General features: G+C 42.6%; 2 protein-coding genes across 2 annotated transcripts; one reads left to right on the top strand and one right to left on the bottom strand.

Annotated features, from left to right (window-relative positions):
• The first annotated feature begins 1,524 nt into the window (after positions 1–1,524).
• Positions 1,525–8,232, top strand: LOC124662987. Its single transcript, XM_047200757.1, has 17 exons — positions 1,525–1,625; positions 1,769–1,826; positions 1,954–2,090; positions 3,069–3,120; positions 3,215–3,273; positions 3,539–4,017; positions 4,575–4,735; positions 4,947–5,141; positions 5,992–6,178; positions 6,250–6,375; positions 6,498–6,613; positions 6,695–6,779; positions 6,884–7,011; positions 7,095–7,179; positions 7,318–7,391; positions 7,538–7,598; positions 7,931–8,232. Exons 1-17 carry the CDS (start codon positions 1,525–1,527, stop codon positions 7,990–7,992), a joined length of 2,166 nt encoding a protein of 721 aa, XP_047056713.1. The 3' UTR covers positions 7,993–8,232.
• Positions 8,233–8,261: 29 nt separating this feature from the next.
• Positions 8,262–9,303, bottom strand: LOC124659775 (photosystem I reaction center subunit III, chloroplastic-like). Its single transcript, XM_047197590.1, has 2 exons — positions 8,557–9,303; positions 8,262–8,453 (listed from the first exon to the last, which is right to left on the bottom strand). The coding sequence occupies exon 1, from the start codon at positions 9,286–9,288 to the stop codon at positions 8,602–8,604; it is 687 nt and encodes a 228-aa protein (XP_047053546.1). The 5' UTR covers positions 9,289–9,303; the 3' UTR covers positions 8,262–8,453; positions 8,557–8,601.
• Positions 9,304–20,524: the final 11,221 nt, after the last annotated feature.

The following is a 20,524-nucleotide window of genomic DNA, read 5'->3' as shown; positions in this document are numbered from 1 at the left end:
CCCCTTCTTCATCTTCTTCCATTATAACCCCTCTTTCTCCATGCATGGTCCAACAATTATAGCTTGGCATGAAACCGTGCCGAGCAGGTGCAGGTGAACTTCTCTTGAGGAAGAGTAACCCTTCGATTCTTACAGTCAACACATGGACAGATAACAAAACCCTTCTGCTTGTTCGCATTAGCCACTACGAGAAAATCTTTCAAACCCGTAGTGAACTCGCCGGAGAGTCGGTTACCGTACATCCATTGCCGATTCATCTGCATTATTATAATATAAAATATATAATTAACCATCATGCATTTGTTAAACTAACTAGCTATAAACAATATAAATTAAACAATGAACTACACACATGCATATTTTATCAATGACACACATGCATGAAAGGTTCAAGTTGCTAACCGCGATCGAGGAGCAAATAATAAATGAGGAAGCTCAAGTGTGGCTCCAACACTTCATATCATGTTTGTTTCATGCTCTTGGGGCATTTTATCAAACACCTTGTGTGCATAAGAGGAACCAAAAGCAAATGTACACCCCCTTGTGAAGCTTGTGAAGAGAAGTGGTACCAAATGGCTAAGTGCTGTGAGCTAAGGCCCTTTTATAGGGATGGGCCTTTAGTCCCGGTTGGCCTGGCTAACCGCGACTAAAGGCCTTCGGTCCAGGCCTGAGGACGTACTTTAGTCGCGGTTGGCCCGCCAACCGCGACTAAAGCCCATCCCGTCCACCAGCTGGCCAGCGAGCGCGCTGGGCCCAGCTCTTTAGTCGCGGTTCGCCACCCGAACCGCGACTAAAAACCCCATTAGTCGCGGTTCCTATATTTTGGCGACTAATGGGGCTGGACGGAAGGCATTTTTCTACCAGTGTATGTCATGTTTCGACAGCTGCGCATGCTCCGACGACATGTAGTTTAGCTGTCTCAGAAATGGAATCTGACTCAATATTGTTGATTCTATCGACTTAAAGAGTGGCCATCATAGGATATGGATTGGGCATTGCGCCAGTTGACGACCCTCGATGTCAACCATTTCCAAATTCTGTCTTTATTTGCAGCAAGTCAAGATGACGAGATCTTGAAGGATTAATGTCTCTTTCATCAGTTAACTGAATCAAAAAGAATAAGCACCGGATCAGCCGAAAGATGCATCGGAACCTTTTCGTGGAAACTAGCGGTGGCGATCTCCAGTGCCCCGGCGGGCCGTGCCACAAATCCAAAAATCCCCGCCCGCTCCGGGGGCCGTCTCCCAACCTCGCACGCCAACGCAACGCGGTCCGACTCTGCCTCTCCGCCTCCGCCTCCGCCTCCGGTGGCGAGTCGAGTGCCCGACTCTGCCGCTCCGGTTTGCGCCACCCCACCCCTCTCTGTCCACTATATAGCCCTCACATCCAGCACCCAGATTCTCAAACCCCGACCAACACCAGCACCCGACCAACACCGGCCAGCCATCGCCATTCACCAATCGCCACTCCACTGCTACTTCACCAAAACTTCTAGCAGCCGTAGGGCCCGTCGGAAAACGCGTCATGGCGCACAAGCGGTCGCTCGACGCCGCCGTGCCGGAGCAGGAGGCGGCGCAGTCCCCGAGGAAGCGGCTGCAGCGGGCGGTGTTCCTCGTCATGTCGCTGTAAGCGCCTCCCCTCCCTACCTACCTATTCGTTGCTTCACCATTCTCTCGAATCCTCGACCCTTCTCTCGCTCCCTTTGCTTCAACTCACCTGTTTGCTTCGCCCGCCCGGATCTGCGTTTGCCCCGGTCGCGCCGCTGCAGTGAGAGGAGGAGGGCGAGGACGCTCACGGTCGACCAGATGTCGCACATGGTTCGCCAGGTAAATTAATGCATGGGGGATTCCTCTCTCCACATTTCGATTTTGAATAGTCTTCTCTCTACTCTTCTTCCAGTTGCGCTCTCGGTTTTGCGGCAAGTGATAGGTTTGTCGTGTACCCATGCGACAGGTGCAACTCGATATGACCAAACTGTTTCTGATTCTGATGGTGCTCGTCGCGCGGCTTGGCTCGGTGGAGAGTTTGCTCCTCCAGCTCCCCAACATGCTGCAGGGATTATTGGCGGAACAGCTTGGTGCTTTCCGAAGGTACACACTTGTCCTCTCCTCAGGGCCGGCTATAGGATTTGGAGGGCCCGCGAACTTTTTAAATGTGCCCCAATTTAGGCTGCATGCATGTTAGATGGGCCTATTTTTTTTTCTTCTACCTTTTCCTATATACACTGTGACAGAAAAATGGCCCCAGTTTTGGTTGGACCCCGGGCCGTCGCACTTCTTGCCCTGGGCTAGAGCCGGCCCTGCCTCTCCTCTAGGGTACATATGCCTATAGATTTCCTTTGAGGATTTCCTTGTTATGGGAACTGACAGTTATTGTACTCTGGAAAGTACTACATAGCCTTTTATGGCATAAATGCTATCAGCAACATACAAGCTCATATATATTTACTCTACAAGGAAACTTTAAAACTATAGTTCTAGTAGTGCTATTTAAGGTTCGGATTGTCAAGTCATATTTGTTGAGTGAATAAACCATGGACCTGTTCTACTTTCAGTAACCATATTTGAGGAAACTAACGAGTGAAGTGTTGACTTGCTTGTTCTGGGAACTGACAGATATTCTTCTCTGGAAAGAGCATAGCCTTTTAGGAAAAGCATATACTGTCAGCAACATACAAGCTCATACGAGTAGTATTTAGAAAGGAAACTTTACAACTATAGTACTAGTACTATTTGAGGTTCAGATTATCAACGCATATTTGTTGAATAAATAAACCATGGATGTATTCTTTCTTTCACTATTGATAACTAAGTTAAAATATATGCTGGTGGTATCTTAGAGTCTGTGTTTTGAGTATTAATTAATTATTTTTTATTTTGTTTCATTACTATGGATATTGTGAGCATCTTAGCTATGTAGAGGCCGGATGTAAGACATCTTTTAAGTAATATAAAATTCCCTTTGAGGATTAAACTTTGAGTTGTTGTGGATCTGATGGATAAATTCTCCCTTTGTTTAATTAATTAATTGTTAATTTTTATCTCCTTTCTTGTTGTATCATGCCAAAGATCTGTTATGGTATCCATGGAAGATATGATCCAGGCAGCTCGCCAAACAGAGGTTATTATTTTGGATCTTTATCCATGTAAAATATTTTGTGTTTCTGGACTGTACCCTATATACCTTAACCACTTTCCTCTCTGTCATGCAATAGATGCAGAAACCACAAGCAGCTTCGCTTCCTGCTGGTGTTTATGAGCCTTCAAGTTCAAGGTAGCTGCCGTTTTATTTTTCTTGTATGTGCTTCTTCCACAGCTGTGAATACTGATTCTCCACTAATAATTGAGCATTAAATATGCATAGTTCTTCGGGAAAGTACTCTTCACAAGTTATTCGGTTCATGTTATGAGTACTAAAACCTCTCAAACCAATTATTTAAGCAGCAAGAGGAAAACCAAACCAAGTAATTTTATTTTTTACACAGTCTGGTAAGTTTCTTATTGTTAATTTCTCACTCCCATCCCACTTTAAATTTTAGGGCGATATCAGAAGCTCCTCCTGAAACTGGAGGCAGCTCTGGAGTAGTCAAGCTACGGTTTGTTGGTGCTGACAGACCAAGAGATCCACTTTTCACGAGTTGTCCAGTAAAATGGCATAATGGACAAAACGCTAAGGTAGCAATATTTCGAAATGAGAAGCAAATCACAGGCGGTGATCTTTCTAAGCTGCAAATTGAGATTTTGCCAGTCAATGCTGATTTCTTTACTGAGAGAGGACAAGAGGATTTCACCGAAGAGGAATTCAAAAAACATATACATATGTGTAAAGGGAAAGAGTCGGTATTAACAACTGTTAATCTAAGAAATGGTGAGGCCGATCTTGGTTCCATCATCTTTACACAGAGCTCCCACCTGAAAAAGCTACGATTGACAGCAAGAGTCAAAAGGCAGGATCTTACAGTCAGAGTTCAAGAAGCAATCACTGATCCTTTTGTTGTCAAAGACCGCCGAAGTGAATGTAAGTATATTCATTTATCCATTCTGAACATTGAAACACTTTAAGCTTACTAGATTGGATTTTGATACATTGTAGTTCGCTCAGACAGTATTATCTGCCATAGTCAGCTGATGGACAGGCTCCACTTTTAAATGGCTGCCAAGCTGATTTAAGAAAAAAACTGTTAAAGCACATATTATATATTTAATGAAATATATAGCCTTATACATGTAATGACATTATTTTCTCTGGAACTTGTTAGAACTAAATGTTCTGCTTTTAGAAGGGAACTACAAGATATGTCAAAAAATAGTATGCAGAGTTGGGATTGGGAATCACACTTTTCTTTCCGTTGTATGGAATTTAGTTTGACATCATTCACTTACTCAGTAATGCAGGGCAATGTTGTAATTTTTTCTAATGCTGCATATTATGTGTTAGTTCAATAGTATGGCACATAGATTGCAGTGTACATTTATGGTAAATACCACTACCATCAGATGCAATGATAGCTAGAATAAACCAATTTCATAGTCGCAATCTTGTCCTAACTCACTAAACCTTTTTGTCTATTACAGCAAATGAAAAGAGTTATTTTCCATGTAAGGGAGATGCGGTACATACATTGAAGAGAATTTCCCCAAATGGAAAACGTTTCACTGCCCTTCAGGGGAAAAAGATTACTACAGTGAAGCACTTGATGCGTCACTATCACAAAGATAAATCTGCTCTACAAAAGGTAAAATATGCTGTAATGATATTTGGTAGTCTTCAATGTTCCAAAATACCTGCAATAGATACTAGTTAGTCATTTTCCTAGATCAAAATATGATATCAAGCACCTCCTAGGACTTATTTGGACTGCAAGTAATGCTAAATGTTCATGTGCACTATAATATCTGCTAGCATTTCATTAATTGCTAAGAAAACTCTTATTTTCTGGCAATTAGCTTACTGGCATGAAGAAGGAGGAATGGAATACCATGATTAAACATGCCACCATGTGTGATCCTGGGAATGAGATCTATTCTTATAGAGTCGCAGAGGAAAATTGTGAACTGTTATTCAACGATTTCTACGATCTCGTTGGTATGATTAGCAATGGATGCTATGTTCCTGTCAGAACCCTTGGTCAGTTTCAGCAGGTATGCATTTGACACTGTTCCACTTTCATCAGAGTTAGGATTTTGATATTCACTAATGTAATAGTGTGCTAGAATTACCTTGTAAATGTTCACACTTTTAAGGTATATATAGCAAGATTTATTTTGAGAATTGAATACTTGAGTGTCATAAAGATCAGCTATTGGATAACCTATCTCTTGGTAGAGCAAAATCCCAACTCCTGGGTTCTTATTTATAACGTTGGGACTCCCTTTACAGTTTCCTTCAAAAAAGGGTAAAATCGTGTTATCTTTCGTATAGTTAAGACCAATGCATGAACTCAAAATGATTTCTTATCGCTAAATGGAGCATCTGATTGTACTGTGTAGTTTAGTTTGCCTGTAAGCATACGCCACCATGATTAAAATGTATTGTTCAATAAGCATCCATTTTCGTTTGCAAGATCTGTGTCATTTTTTGGCACCGTGTAAACCTCTTTAAGCACAGTGGAATTATGTGTGGGGCTAATGGCAACCCTTGTTCACCTACTGCAAATCCATAAAAGTACAAATTCATCATTAAAGTGTTTCCTCCGATTCATATTAATTCACTCAACTTTATCTAGATATAGATGTATCTAGTCAACAAACATGTATCTAGATAAAGTGGAGTCAATTAATTTGGATCAAAGGGAGTACCAAATATGAACATTGTTAGCACCAATAGATTGCTATCCCAATAAAATGTTCCGATGTTTTAGAAGGTTTAATAAGATCTGATCATTTGACGCTTGTAGTATCCAAAATACCAAGCAAGCATGTGACTGTACATTGTGATGGTGATGCTTGTACATTGTGATGGCGATGAGATGAACTTAACCTTCTGTTACAGCTGAATAACTGGAAAATATCCGGGTACAAAAGACTTGAGGAGCGAGAGAACTCAGGGGATCTTATCCCAGATTACTTGATGATGAGTGACGGCCCTGTCCGTGCGATGCCTCTTAACAACATCGCAGGTTCTTCTGTACAATCTAGACCGGCATGGCAATATCCTAATGACATGTCTGCACAACAAGGTGAATTTTAATATTGTGTTCTATCACTGATCTTGGTTGTTACATGTTTCTCAAAATTCAAGTTATTCCAGAATTTCGTGAGCCACAGCCATGTTGGCAGCAGAATGAGTTCTCACCGGCCGAAGTCCGGTCAAGCAATGAAGCTGGTCCTTCAAAGCAAAAAGCACCACTGTTTTCACAGCACACTGAGTATCAAGGTCAATATTAAACACCTGCATGATATTTTATCACACATCCTTCATACTGTTATTGCTGCTTCACCGCAGGAAAATTAATGTTATTATTGCTTCTGATGGTTTTGGTAATCAAATTGCTTTAGATCTCGGCCAGCATGGTCCTTCTATGCCACACTGTCATCTGCACCAGGGAAATATCTTGAATGGTCAGGGACCATTCTCAGGACAGCCAACTATTCCTTCCTACAATGTTCTGCCGGTAAGTAAAGTTACATATGGCACTCCACAGTTCGATCTTCCAATTATTCATTGACAACCTGAAATGTTTCCTGGATTGTAGGTTCCAGAGGAGGACTTGATCACAGGTACAAGTCTAATTGGGCAACAGAATGGACACTTAAACTCTCTGACGACTGATGCTCCTGGTACTTCTTATTCTTTTAAGTGTGCTTGTTTCATCCAACTTTTTCATTCATCCTCCATAATACTATTGCCTCTTCTGATAGTTTTTGTAATTAACTTGTTGTAGAACTTGATCAGCACCATCCTTCTATGCCCCGGAATGGAACTCCTTACTACCCGGCCCAGGAAAATATTTTAAATGGTGAAGGATCATTCTCAGGACAGCCAACTATTCCGTCCAACATTTTTCCTCCAGTAAGTGAAGTCACCTATGGCACAGTCACCAATTCTGTCCCGCAATTTTTCATTGACAACCTGAAATGTTTCCTTGATGGTAGGTTCCGAAGGATGACTTGATCACAGGTGCAGGTCTAATTGACCAACATAATGGACACTTAAGCTCCTCAAAGACTGATGCTCCTGGTACTTCTTGTCCTGATTTCTACATCCCAGTTTTTCCAATTTCACTGTATATGCACTATGTCTGGATCATCAAGCTTAAAATCACTTCTCCATTGTGCATTGCTGGGTGTTTAAAATGTTGGCATTGAAACTTTTCAGATGGACTTAGTCAGACAACCTCTTCATTTAACCATGCGGACGATGACATCTCGATGGAGTTATCTACACCTGAAGTGTGTGTTTTCTTTTGAAAATGTTACGACAATCATTGTTTAGAACAAACCAAATATCTTTGCTCCAACTGAACCACTGAATTATATCAATCAATAGCAGTCACATGCTTTAGTATTTTTTCATTCGTGATGACGTGTTCTTGCAGTTGCAGGCAATTCTACAACAAGTGAATCTGCCAGACCAGGGCTTTCTACAAGATGACGACGGTATGCAATTTTCAGTACTCATGGTAACCATAGTGTAACTTCTGTTGATAACTTGATATGCAAGTTAAGCTGCTAAACCTTGGAGCTTGTGTTACTCCAAACATCATTTCCTCCAATCAGAACTCTTTTGAATTCATGAAAAAACACTCTTTTGACTTCAAACCTAATAATATTAAAAATTTGAAAGTTGATGTTTATCTTCATAATTTCTCGATATGCTTTAACTGAAGTGCACCAGACTGTTCAAATGCTAGCTCCTTCAAAGTTAAAATTAGGGATGAATCGGTATTCCTTTCGTTCTATGCCCTGATAGTGTGTTTCTTTAATTTCAGGTGAACTGCCGAATTTCAGCATCCAGCTTGATGGTTATGAACATGGTGGCGGCAACCTGTGATTGAACTTGACACGACTGCAACCGGCATTCCTCTACCGGACTGAACTATTATAGTGTGACAAAACCATAGTGTTGTAAATATCAAATGTTGTACCCCAGCCATGTAAAGCTTGTATGGCTAGTGGGTACTGGCTATACTAGACATTTGGCTTGCATTCTCATCAATAAACACCGTTAGCAAATGTTTGTGCTGCTAAACTTTGTGTAATCCTATGAAAGTAGTATGAATCAAGCTTTCTAGTTATGTTGACACATTTTGACTCGTAGTATGCTGTGCATCATGAAATCGTTACGAATGACTTGAACAATGTAAAATACACGCAAGAGAGAGCACAATAGTTATACAAGATTTCAGTTTCTTAAGTACAAGACAAGAGAGGTTCCGTTTCTCCATGATCCTATCAGCTCCTACACCAATCCCACATAGACATCACAGCTCCAGATCGCCATCCGCTGCCCATCTGCAAAACCAAGCAGGTACATTAATTGACTGAGCCTGTGAGCCATGAGACACAAATGATAAGGAGTACAGCAGACATGTATGGACAAGCAGAGTTTTTTCACCTGACTGTGGACCGACTAGCCAACCAAGCATGCATGCATACATGCTTAGTAGCCGATGTCAGCGTCGTCGACGACGAGGTCGCCGTTGATCCACTCGCGGTACGCAGCAACCGGCCAGATGAATCCCCTGGGGATGATCCTGGAGGCGAGCTCGACGTCGATGATGATCTCCCTCATGGCTGGCTTCTTCTCGCCGCTGATGGCGATGAGGTAGCTCCTGCCGACCCACCCGATCCACCCCGCGATGTAGAGGAAGAGGACGCCTGGGGTGATGAACTCGCCCCAGTGCCGCTGGTCGCCGCTGACGATGAGGTGGGGCAGGCCGTCGGAGCCGCAGAGCAGGCCGAACTTGCCGTAGTTGTCGAAGCGGCGCTTGGTCTTGTCGATGGTGGCCTGGATGGCGAGCGCGGGCGCGGAGTCGGGCGCGTACTTCTTGAGCGAGGACGTGAGCTTCTTGACCGACTGCTTCTCGCGCTTGGCGAAGGCCTTGGACTCCTTGCAGGGGGTCAGGCCGGCGATGTCGGCGGCGGCGGGGGGCGGGGAGGTGGCGGCGGAGGAGAGGAGGACGGAGGAGAGGGCGAGCGCGGCGGAGAAGGTCTTGATGGAGGTGGAGAGGGTGGTGTCGTTGGAGGAGGCGGAGCAGGAGACGGTGAGGCGTGCTGGCGAGCGGGACAGGCGCGGCTTGGCGGCGAAGGCCGTGGAGGTGGCGATGGAGGCGGTGAGGCCGGCCATTGCTGGTGCTGCGTCCGTGGCGCGCGCGGGGCGGGGCGTGTGGACAGAGAGGAGTTTGATTCGCGATCGATGGTGGGCGACTGGTTTGTGTAAGAGAAGGAGATAAGGGGAGCGTGGCGGGAGTGGGTGAGGCGGGGATAAGAGGAAGTGAGGTGGGCGGCGGCGATTGGCAGGAGGGAATCCGGCGTGGCCGGGTGGGCGCGCGCCGGCAGATTTTGTGGGGGACGCCGGGCTTGTGGCTGCGGTGCGCCGGGGCCTGATTCTGGACGCCCGGGCCGTGTGCTCAGCACTCGTTTGGTGTCATTCTAGTTCTAGTCATAAAAAATATAATACGGAGTAATTAATATACTGCACCAACATAATGTTAGACTAAGTCTTTTTTTTTTTGAGAAACAATATATTAAAGCTAGCAAGCCGCCTCATTAAAAACCTTCCAGTCCCCTTAGGTACCCTGGTAAGGAAAAGAGTGCGTCAAAAACTTGCAGCCACCAATCACACACCATTACAATCAGCCTGTATGCTGTGAACTAAGAAAGCAGGTGGTTCAAAGCATCCCAGGAAAACAACCCATCTTGAATACTTGCAAATTTTGCACAAGAATGAGCTGCCTGGTTAGCCTCACGACGAGCATGACGTAAGCTAAAAACTGTGAAAAACACACTCAGCTCACTAATCTCATCTAAAACATTCTTGACCATATAACGATCAGTCGCTCTATTGTGCCAAAGATGAACCAGATTTTCAGAGTCCACTTCAAAGACAACTCTACTAAACCCTCTGTCCCTTGCATAAATAACAGCATCTCGTAGTGCAAGAGTCTCAATGATCAGAGGATCAGAAATACCACGGTACGTTTTACCCCTGGCACCCCTATATAACAAACCCTCACGAGCAACTACACCAGTTGCAGCCAAGTTATCGCTGGTATTGAACGCCCCATCTGAATTTATTTTCACAAAACCATCTGGAGGTTTCTGCCACTTAGCAGCCGGCCTAATAGGCCTAGGATTCTCCCTTGGAAACTCTAGAGTCTGCAAGGTCTCCTTCACCAACTCAATCGACTTGGCTGGATTATAGCCAGCTTCACCATGAGTAAGATTATTTCTTGATGACCAAATTGAGTACATCACTGAAATTATAATAGCTCTCTCCTTTTGGCTGAAAGCTTTCTCGCAAAGTATATCTTTCGCCCAAGTTAACGGGTGTAGCCTTGGAAGCTTAATCAAAAGAAGTCCCTTAGCCGCCTCCCGTAATAACTTTGCGTGACTACACTCAATCAGTGCGTGCATCACATCTTCGTATTCAGCCTTACACAGAGCACAGGTGCTATTCTCCATTATATGTCGCCGTGACAAAGTCCTATAATCGGGTAAAATACCTCGAAGAACTCGCCACCAAAAGACACGCACCTTTGGTACTACCGGAAGTTTCCACAGCCTTTTCCACACATCAACATCATTATCGGATGAAGACGGCACGTAAGCGTCATTTCGGCCTCCTCCGAATGGCGTGCCTCCATCAAGGCTCTATACGCCGATCGCACAAGTATATATCCCAGATTTCTCCTTCGACCACGCTAACCAATCATCACCCACCGAACTTCTTAGAGGAATACTCATTATCGAATCAAGCATCGGGAGCAAAGAAAAGCTCACGAATTAGTGGCTCATTCCACTCATGGTTTCCGTCATCAACTCATTAACCGTGACAAGATCGGTGTCTTCCAACCGGCCCATCGGCCTCATTGTAGCAGTGTTCGGTAGCCGCTTATCCTCCCAAATTGAGATTGACCGGCCCGAGCCTACTCGCTTTATAAGCCCCGCTTCAAAGCCTCTCTTCCCGCCAAAATCGCCTTCCAGGTCCTAGATGCTGCCCTTGGGGCGAAGCAACCATCAATTCCTGGTTATGAAGATATCTTGTCCGTAGGACTTGAGAGCACAAAGAATCCGGTTTCATAATAATTCTCCAAGCCCGTTTACCTAGCAAGCGCTACATTAAAAGCCTCGCATATCACGGAATCCCATTCCTCCTTCCGATTTTGGAACAGCCAATTTATCCCAGGCTAACCAATGCATAGATCTTTTATCTAAATTTCCACTCCACCAAAATTTCCCCATAACGAAGTAAACTTCTTACATGAGCCTTTGGACAGCGAGAAACAACTCATACCGTGGATCGTCTTAGCTTGAATCACAGATTTCAATAACGCTTCTTTACCCGAATAAGAAAGATTCTTTTCAGCCCATCCATTTACACTACTTCTTGCACTTTCGATAATATACTCAAAGGCCTCACTAGTTAGCTTCCCAACAGCGAGTAGGCAGTCCCAAGTATTTCTCATCGAATGCTTCGAGTCTCGAATGTTCAGATGTTGCTTCACCGCCACTCTATTAGTCTCCGATGTACAAGGACTCGAAGAAAATAGCACTCTTCTCCTTGTTAACTTTCTCGCCCGATGCCAAATGATATATATCCAGAATTTCATTAAGTCTAGCAGCGACTAGCACCATTCGCATTAATGAAAATCAAACTATCATCGCCGAATAAAAGATGAGAGATCCATGATGATCTATGGCACACACGGACACCCCTATCAATAAAACCAGAATTGTAATGATGTATCGAGCCGTCAAACCTTCCGAACAAGCCAAGAACAAATAAGGGGACATTGGGTCTCCCCGCCCGATTCCACGTGAGGGGATAAAAGGCTCAAGAAGACCACCATTCACTTTAACCGAAAACTTGACTCGATGATACACACTTCATAATCAACTGCACTAAACGAGGAGGGAAACCAAGTTTTGACAATATTGCTTCAACAAAGGGCCACTCCACACGATCATATGCTTTCATCATATCTAACTTTACTGCACAATGACCTTTTTTGCCCTTCTTTTTTCTCTTCATTGCATGCACACACTCAAACGCAACCAGAGCATTATCACTAATCAATCTTCCAGGCACAAAGGCACTCTGCTCCTGGCTAATAGTGTAATCGAGAACTGGCCTCATTCGGTTCGCCACACATTTAGTAGCTATCTTGTAAAGAACAGTGCATAACGAAATAGGCCTATATTGTTTGATGGACTGGGGATTTCTAACCTTCGGAATAAGAGTTATCGCCGTATCATTAATCTCCTCCGGCATATCACCTCCATTAAGAAAACCATGTAGGATAACGTTGCATAGAAAACAAAAATTTTCCTACCGCGAACACGCAATCCAAGCCAAGATGCAATCTAGAAGACGGTAGCAACGAGGGGGTATCGAGTCTCACCCTTGAAGAGATTCCAAAGCCTACAAGATGAGGCTCTTGTTGCTGCGGTAGACGATCACTTGCCGCTTGCAAAAGCGCGTAGAAGATCTTGATCACGATCGCTTCCGGCGCCACGAACGAGCAAGCACCTCCGTACTCGGTCACACGTTCGGTTGTTGATGAAGACGACGTCCACCTCCCCGTTCCAGCGGGCAGCGGAAGTAGTAGCTCCTCTTGAATCCGACAAAGCACGACGGCGTGGTGTCGGTGGTGGTGGAGAAGTCCGGCGGAGCTTCGCTAAGCGTGCGGGAACTATAGAGGAGAGAGGGGGCGGCTAGGGTTTGGGAGGGGGGCGCCGGCCATCTAGTTGTGCGGCCACCTTGTGGTGCTTGGGGTGGCCGGCCCCCTCCCCTTGGCCCCTCATTATATAGGTGGAACCCCAAGAGGTGGTGTCCAAGTCTTCGAATAAGACCCGAACCAAAAACCTTCCATAGGAGGGGGGAAACCTAGCCAAGCTAGGACTCCCACCAAAGGTGGGAGTTCCACCTCCCATATGGGGGTGGCCGGCCCCTAAGGGGAGTCCACTTGGGACTCCTCCCCCACTAGGGTTGGCCGGCCATGGAGGTGGAGTCCCATGTGGACTCCACCTTCCTTGGTGGTTTCTTCCGGACTTTTCTAGAACCTTCTAGAACCTTCCATAGAACCTTCCGCGACATTTTAATTCACATAAAATGACATCCTATATATGAATCTTATTCTCCGACCATTCCGGAACTCCTCGTGATGTCCGGGATCTCATCCGGGACTCCGAACAAATATTCGAACTCCATTCCATATTCAAGTACTACCATTTCAACATCCAACTTTAAGTGTGTCACCCTACGGTTCGTGAACTATGCGGACATGGTTGAGTACTCACTCCGACCAATAACCAATAGCGGGATCCGGAGATCCATAATGGCTCCCACATATTCAACGATGACTTTAGTGATCGAATGAACCATTCACATACGATACCAATTCCCTTTGTCACGCGATATTTTACTTGTCCGAGGTTTGATCATCGGTATCTCTCTATACCTTGTTCAACCTCGTCTCCTGACAAGTACTCTTTACTCGTACCGTGGTATGTGGTCTCTTATGAACTTATTCATATGCTTGCAAGACATTAGACGACATTCCACCGAGAGGGCCCAGAGTATATCTATCCGTCATTGGGATGGACAAATCCCACTCGTTGATCCATATGCCTCAACTCATACTTTCCGGATACTTAATCCCACCTTTATAACCACCCATTTACGCAAAGTGGCGTTTGATGTAATCAAAGTACCTTTCCGGTATAAGTGATTTACATGATCTCATGGTCATAAGGACTAGGTAACTATGTATCGAAAGCTTATAGCAAATAACTTAATGACGAGATCTTATGCTACGCTTAATTGGGTGTGTCCATTACATCATTCATATAATGATATAACCTTGTTATTAATAACATCCAATGTTCATGATTATGAAACTAATCATCCATTAATCAACAAGCTAGTTTAAGAGGCATACTAGGGACTTCTTGTTGTCTACATATCACACATGTACTAATGTTTCGTTTAATACAATTATAGCATGATATATAAACATTTATCATAAACATAGAGATATAAATAATAACCACTTTATTATTGCCTCTAGGGCATATCTCCTTCGAGTCTCCCACTTGCACTAGAGTCAATAATCTAGTTTACATTTGTAAAGATATAACACCTTGGCCTTCCGGTGCTTTATCATGTTTTGCTCACGGGAGTGGTTTTAGTCAACGGATCCGACACGCTCGTAAACGTATGTATTTTGTAATTCATTTGCGTCTCAACGCATCACTCATTTCCAAATGAGTCGGCATTAAATATGTTTGGTCTTCTCGGTGGAACCTTAATTCCGCGGTCTGAAATATGTCACTAATATTGTCACACACAATATAGCTTCAAAGTTCTGACTCGTCGGAACTACACCAAGTTCTCAAAGAACCTCTTGACTTAACATCCTTTGTCATTGTCAAAATAATGACATACTCGCCTTCTTTTGTAGAATCCGTCACAATATTTAGAACTCTTCTAAATCTAGCATAGACAACTTCTAGCTTATTGTGCTACCTTTTAAACAACACTTAGTCTAATTTGAGATTGAAATTATATTTTATATGTGACAAAACCAATATCGGTATAACACCTTACAGCGATTTGTTTGTCATTTCTTCATACAAAAATATATAAATATATCCTTAGTTCTTCTAAAGTACTCAAGGATATTCTTACTGTCGTCCAATGATCATCATATGAATCATTCTGGTATATGCTCATAACACTTTATAGCACATGATATCTGATTGTGTACATATTATTCGTGATCTATAATCACTCATGTGTTTTTACTCATTGAGTGTCATATACACTCAAGTCTTGTTAAACCTTCACATGACAAGAACATTTTCTTAATATTTCTATATTGAACTACTTCAATATCCATCATATGTACTTTGACTTAAACTTATTTATGTGTTTCAATCTATCTTCATAGATCTTGACACTAAATTTGTTTCAGTCCATATCCTTTCATTGAAGTTAATTCTCAATGAAACCTTTTTAATCAAGTATATAATTACATCATTTATAACCAACTATATGTCACCTACATAAAGTATTATAAATGTGTCTTAGCGCTCCCACTTAATTTCTTGCAAATGCAAGCTTCTTCATCGTCTCCGATGAAATCAAAAACTCTTTGACTATTTCATCCGGTGAAGATTCCAACTCCGTGATACTTACTTCATCCAATTGAAGCTTGTATACCTATCTAGTATTCCACGGACCAGCAAAACTCTTGATTGTATCTTGTATACATACTTCTGTAAGTAGTGTATTTTGCCATCCTACTAGCATATCTCATAAAACAAATATGTAGTGATTACTAGAATAATCCACATAGACTATAAGCATTGCTACGGAAGATCTAATCTTATCGTATTCAACTCTTTGAACTTTGTCGTAAACAATTTTTCGATAAGTCAAGCTTTCTTCAAGGATATTTCATCCAAGTCTATCAATTTCATAGATCCATTTACTTTCATAAAGTATTCATCTATCTTGGATTTCATGGCGCATGGCCATTTTAATGGAGTCATGGCCCATCATAACTTCTTTGTTTTGTAGTTGGTTTATCATTGTTCAAAATCAATCCTTTGTCCACAAATCATTTATTTGATCACAAAGTAAACCATACCTACAAGGTTAAATATGTACTTCGATCTCCATGGCTAAAACACTTTGTAGTCATGAGAGCCATGATCGTCGTGGCCGCTTCCGAAACCAATTCCGATGTCTGTGCTACTCGATCATTATGCTCGTGTTCATAAACCTTATCAAATTATATTGTCCTCCCACTCAAATACTTCACTCGAAACAATTTCTCGGAAATAAGAAACATTGACAAACACTTTTGTCTTTGTCTCGTGGGAAGAATTCCCAATTAAATCTCTCGGGATAACCAACAAAGACATTCATCCGATTTTGGTTGACTATTAGGGTTTATACCCATGCCATAACTTGTATGGTGTCATTTCAACGGATCATGATGATGCTCTATTCAGTGTAAAAGCGGTAGTCACTAAAGCATAATCCACAAAAATATAATGGCATCAATATTTTATCTCATCATTGATCCAACAAAGTTTGGATATATCTCTTGGATACTTCATCATCACTATGATACTCCAAGAAACGTAAGTTGTAGAACAATTTCATAACTCTCTTAGATGTTCGCTAAAACTCGTAATTCAAATATTTCCACCATGATCCAATCATAGATATTTGATTTCTATTACGATGATTTCCACTTCATGCTGAAATTTATTTGAATCCTATTCAAATGTTTCAAACTTTTTCCTTATTGAATATATCCACATATATACTCAATTCATTGTTTGAAAGTTTTCATGAAGTAGAAGAATCTTCCGCACACAACTATGCCCAGTGAACTACATATATCATTATATATGTTTTCACTAAGTTAGTTTCCCGTTCAACTCTTCGGCCTATGAACGGTATTTCAGTCATTACCTTTTAGAAAAGATTTTGCAAGTGCCAAACGATTCAACAAATCGAATGACTCCAAAATCCATTTGCATGGAGTTCCTTCATGCGATCCTTTCTAACATGACCTAAATTGCGGTTCCACAAATAAGTGGAATTCAAATCATTTGCCTTATGGCATTTTTAGCGTCATTGTTATGTATGTGTGTTTCACCATTAAGATTTATAATAACTTATCCATCATACATGGAGTAATGTCATAATTTGAACAACTCATTGTTTTCATTTGACCAGAGCAAAATAACAATTATTAAGTTCTTTATTATAAATTCTAAGGGCTAGATAGAATGCCAACGACGAACATAATAACACTTTATTTTGTTCCAGACGTGCATTCCTATCATATTCCTTGTCAGTCACTTAGGCCATTGTATTCTTGTATTGCGTTGTTATGTATGACACTTCATACCAACCAATATGGTATTAATACCCAAGAATTTCATTGTGTGACTTAACTAGGAATACAACCATAACATGTATATCATTTATATACACCTGAGCTAGACTTTCTAGTCTTTTCTTTTCTTTTGCCAAAATATCTTTTGCAGCTTTCTCTTTAGCTTTCCTCATTATTCGTAAAAACATTTCAACATCAATAACTTCTAGGTTTGTTGGTCAAATACCAATAACCTTGAGGTTCTTACTTTGAAGTTGATCATCATATGACAAGTGTTTCAGATTTCACTATTAGTAAATTTGTAATACGATGAACAATTTCACTCATAATTTTATCCATCAATTCATGATAACTTTCTGAGACCATGTCTGTACATGCTAGGCTCATAAAGTTTAAAACTTAGTATTCGCATATGCAAATCTGGCTTGCACCCGTTGGAAGCACACGTAGAATCTATAACACCCGATCATCACGTGATGCTTCGAAACGACGAGTCTTAGCAACGGTGCATACTAAGGACAATCACTTCATGGATATGCGAATATCGTTAGTGCCCCAATAGTTGGAGGATTGGGACGCCTTGCGTCTTCAACCTTCGTACATTCCCATAAAACTTATGAGTTTATGTAGTCTCACCAAATTTATATTCTATCATCTTGCAATAAGGTCTTAGATATCAAATATATCTCATACCTTGATTATTTCTGAAAACTAAATTTTCAGCTCCTTACTTTTCAAACAGATTTGAACTTCAAGTTTCACTGGAGACAAGATAACTTTAGGTACTAATTGAAACCATAGCTCTCTCGAATCAACAAAATGAGTTTCACTAAAAGTTTGCAATAGGACTTAATCATTTCTTGATTCATTAACAATACGGTACCAATCCGTAAAGTTTCTAGTCAGATTTTAACAAGTATTTCTATCTCAACTATAAGACTAGCGCATAGTAGTAAACGGATGCCAATACTACAAAATTAATTCAAAATACTACTCAGACTATGTTTATGATAATTAGTTCATGTTTTAATCTAATTACTAATGAACTCCCACTTAATACAACATCCCTCATAGTTGTTAAGTGGTACACGATCCACATCCACTACACCAAAACCGATCATCACGTGAGATGATGTAGCTTCAATGGTGAACATCAACATGTTGATCATATCATCCATATGACTCGTGTTCAACCTTTCGGTTTCCGTTGTCCCGAGGCCATGTCTGTACATGCTAGGCTCGTCAAGCAAACCCAAGTATTCCGCGTGTGCAACATGGCTTACACTCGTTGTATGTCGAGTTTATCACACCCGATCATCACGAGATGCTTCAAAACGTCGAACAATGCAACGGTGCATACGAGGGAAGAACACTTTATTATCTTGATATTAATGTGAGGGATCATCTTATAATGCTACCGTCGCGATCTAAGCAAAATAAGATGCATAAAGGATTAACATCACATGCAATTCATATGTGATATGATATGGCCCTTTAGTCTTTGCGCCTTCGATCTTCATCTCCAAAGCACGGACATGATCTCCATCATCAACGGGCATGATCTCCATCATCGTCGGCGTAGCGTCAAGGTCCATGGCGCCGTCTTCATGGTTGTTCACCTCATGTAGCAACTATTACAACTACTTTGAAATACTACTCAACATGAAATTTAAAGACAACCATAAGGCTCCCGCCGGTTGCCACAATACAATAATGATCATCTCATACATATTCATCATCACATTATGGCCATATCACATCACCAAACCCCGCAAAAACAAGTTAGACGCTCTCTAATTTGGTTTGCATATTTTACGTGGTTTAGGGTTTTCAATATAGATCTAATCTACCTACGAACATGAACCACAACGTTGATACTAATGTTGTCAATAGAAAAGTAAATTGAATCTTTACTATAGTAGGAGAGACAGACACCCGCAAAGCCTCTTATGCAATACAAGTTGCATGTCGAACGAGGAACAAGTCTCATGAACGCGGTCATGTAAAGTTAGTCCGAGCCGCTTCATCCCACTATGCCATAAAGATGCAAAGTACTCAACTAAAGATAACAAGAGCATCAACGCCCACAAAACCATTGTGTTCTACTCGTGCAACCATCTATGCATAGACACGGCTCGATACCACCGTAGGATAACGTTGCATAGAAAACAAAAATTTTCCTACCGCGAACACGCAATCCAAGCCAAGATGCAATCTAGAAGACGGTAGCAACGAGGGGGTATCGAGTCTCACCCTTGAAGAGATTCCAAAGCCTACAAGATGAGGCTCTTGTTGCTGCGGTAGACGATCACTTGCCGCTTGCAAAAGCGCGTAGAAGATCTTGATCACGATCGCTTCCGGCGCCACGAACAGGCAGCACCTCCGTACTCGGTCACACGTTCGGTTGTTGATGAAGACGACGTCCACCTCCCCGTTCCAGCGGGCAGCGGAAGTAGTAGCTCCTCTTGAATCCGACAGCGACGACGGCGTGGTGTCGGTGGTGGTGGAGAAGTCCGGCGGAGCTTCGCTAAGCGTGCGGGAACTATAGAGGAGAGAGGGGCGGCTAGGGTTTGGGAGGGGGCGCCGGCCATCTAGTGGTGCGGCCACCTTGTGGTGCTTGGGGTGGCCGGCCCCTCCCCTTGGCCCCTCATTATATAGGTGGAACCCCAAGAGGTGGTGTCCAAGTCTTCGAATAAGACCCGAACCAAAAACCTTCCATAGGAGGGGGGAAACCTAGCCAAGCTAGGACTCCCACCAAAGGTGGGAGTTCCACCTCCCATATGGGGGTGGCCGGCCCCCTAAGGGGAGTCCACTTGGGACTCCTCCCCCACTAGGGTTGGCCGGCCATGGAGGTGGAGTCCCATGTGGACTCCACCTTCCTTGGTGGTTTCTTCCGGACTTTTCTAGAACCTTCTAGAACCTTCCATAGAACCTTCCGCGACATTTTAATTCACATAAAATGACATCCTATATATGAATCTTATTCTCCGGACCATTCCGGAACTCCTCGTGATGTCCGGATCTCATCCGGACTCCGAACAAATATTCGAACTCCATTCCATATTCAAGTACTACCATTTCAACATCCAACTTTAAGTGTGTCACCCTACGGTTCGTGAACTATGCGGACATGGTTGAGTACTCACTCCGACCAATAACCAATAGCGGGATCTGGAGATCCATAATGGCTCCCACATATTCAACGATGACTTTAGTGATCGAATGAACCATTCACATACGATACCAATTCCCTTTGTCACGCGATATTTTACTTGTCCGAGGTTTGATCATCGGTATCTCTCTATACCTTGTTCAACCTCGTCTCCTGACAAGTACTCTTTACTCGTACCGTGGTATGTGGTCTCTTATGAACTTATTCATATGCTTGCAAGACATTAGACGACATTCCACCGAGAGGGCCCAGAGTATATCTATCCGTCA

This window comes from Lolium rigidum, chromosome 6 (genome assembly GCF_022539505.1).
Source record: "Lolium rigidum isolate FL_2022 chromosome 6, APGP_CSIRO_Lrig_0.1, whole genome shotgun sequence".
NCBI lineage: Eukaryota > Viridiplantae > Streptophyta > Magnoliopsida > Poales > Poaceae > Lolium > Lolium rigidum.
This window is presented reverse-complemented; position numbering and strand designations above follow the sequence as displayed.

Coding starts and splice junctions, on each gene's coding strand:
- LOC124659775 (XM_047197590.1), bottom strand. CDS start 9,288: ATGGCCGGCCTCACCGCCTCCATCGCCACCTCCACGGCCTTCGCCGCC.
- LOC124662987 (XM_047200757.1), top strand. CDS start 1,525: ATGGCGCACAAGCGGTCGCTCGACGCCGCCGTGCCGGAGCAGGAGGCG. Junction 6,614..6,694: donor CTTCCTACAATGTTCTGCCG/GTAAGTAAAGTT, acceptor CCTGGATTGTAG/GTTCCAGAGGAGGACTTGAT. Junction 7,012..7,094: donor CGTCCAACATTTTTCCTCCA/GTAAGTGAAGTC, acceptor CCTTGATGGTAG/GTTCCGAAGGATGACTTGAT.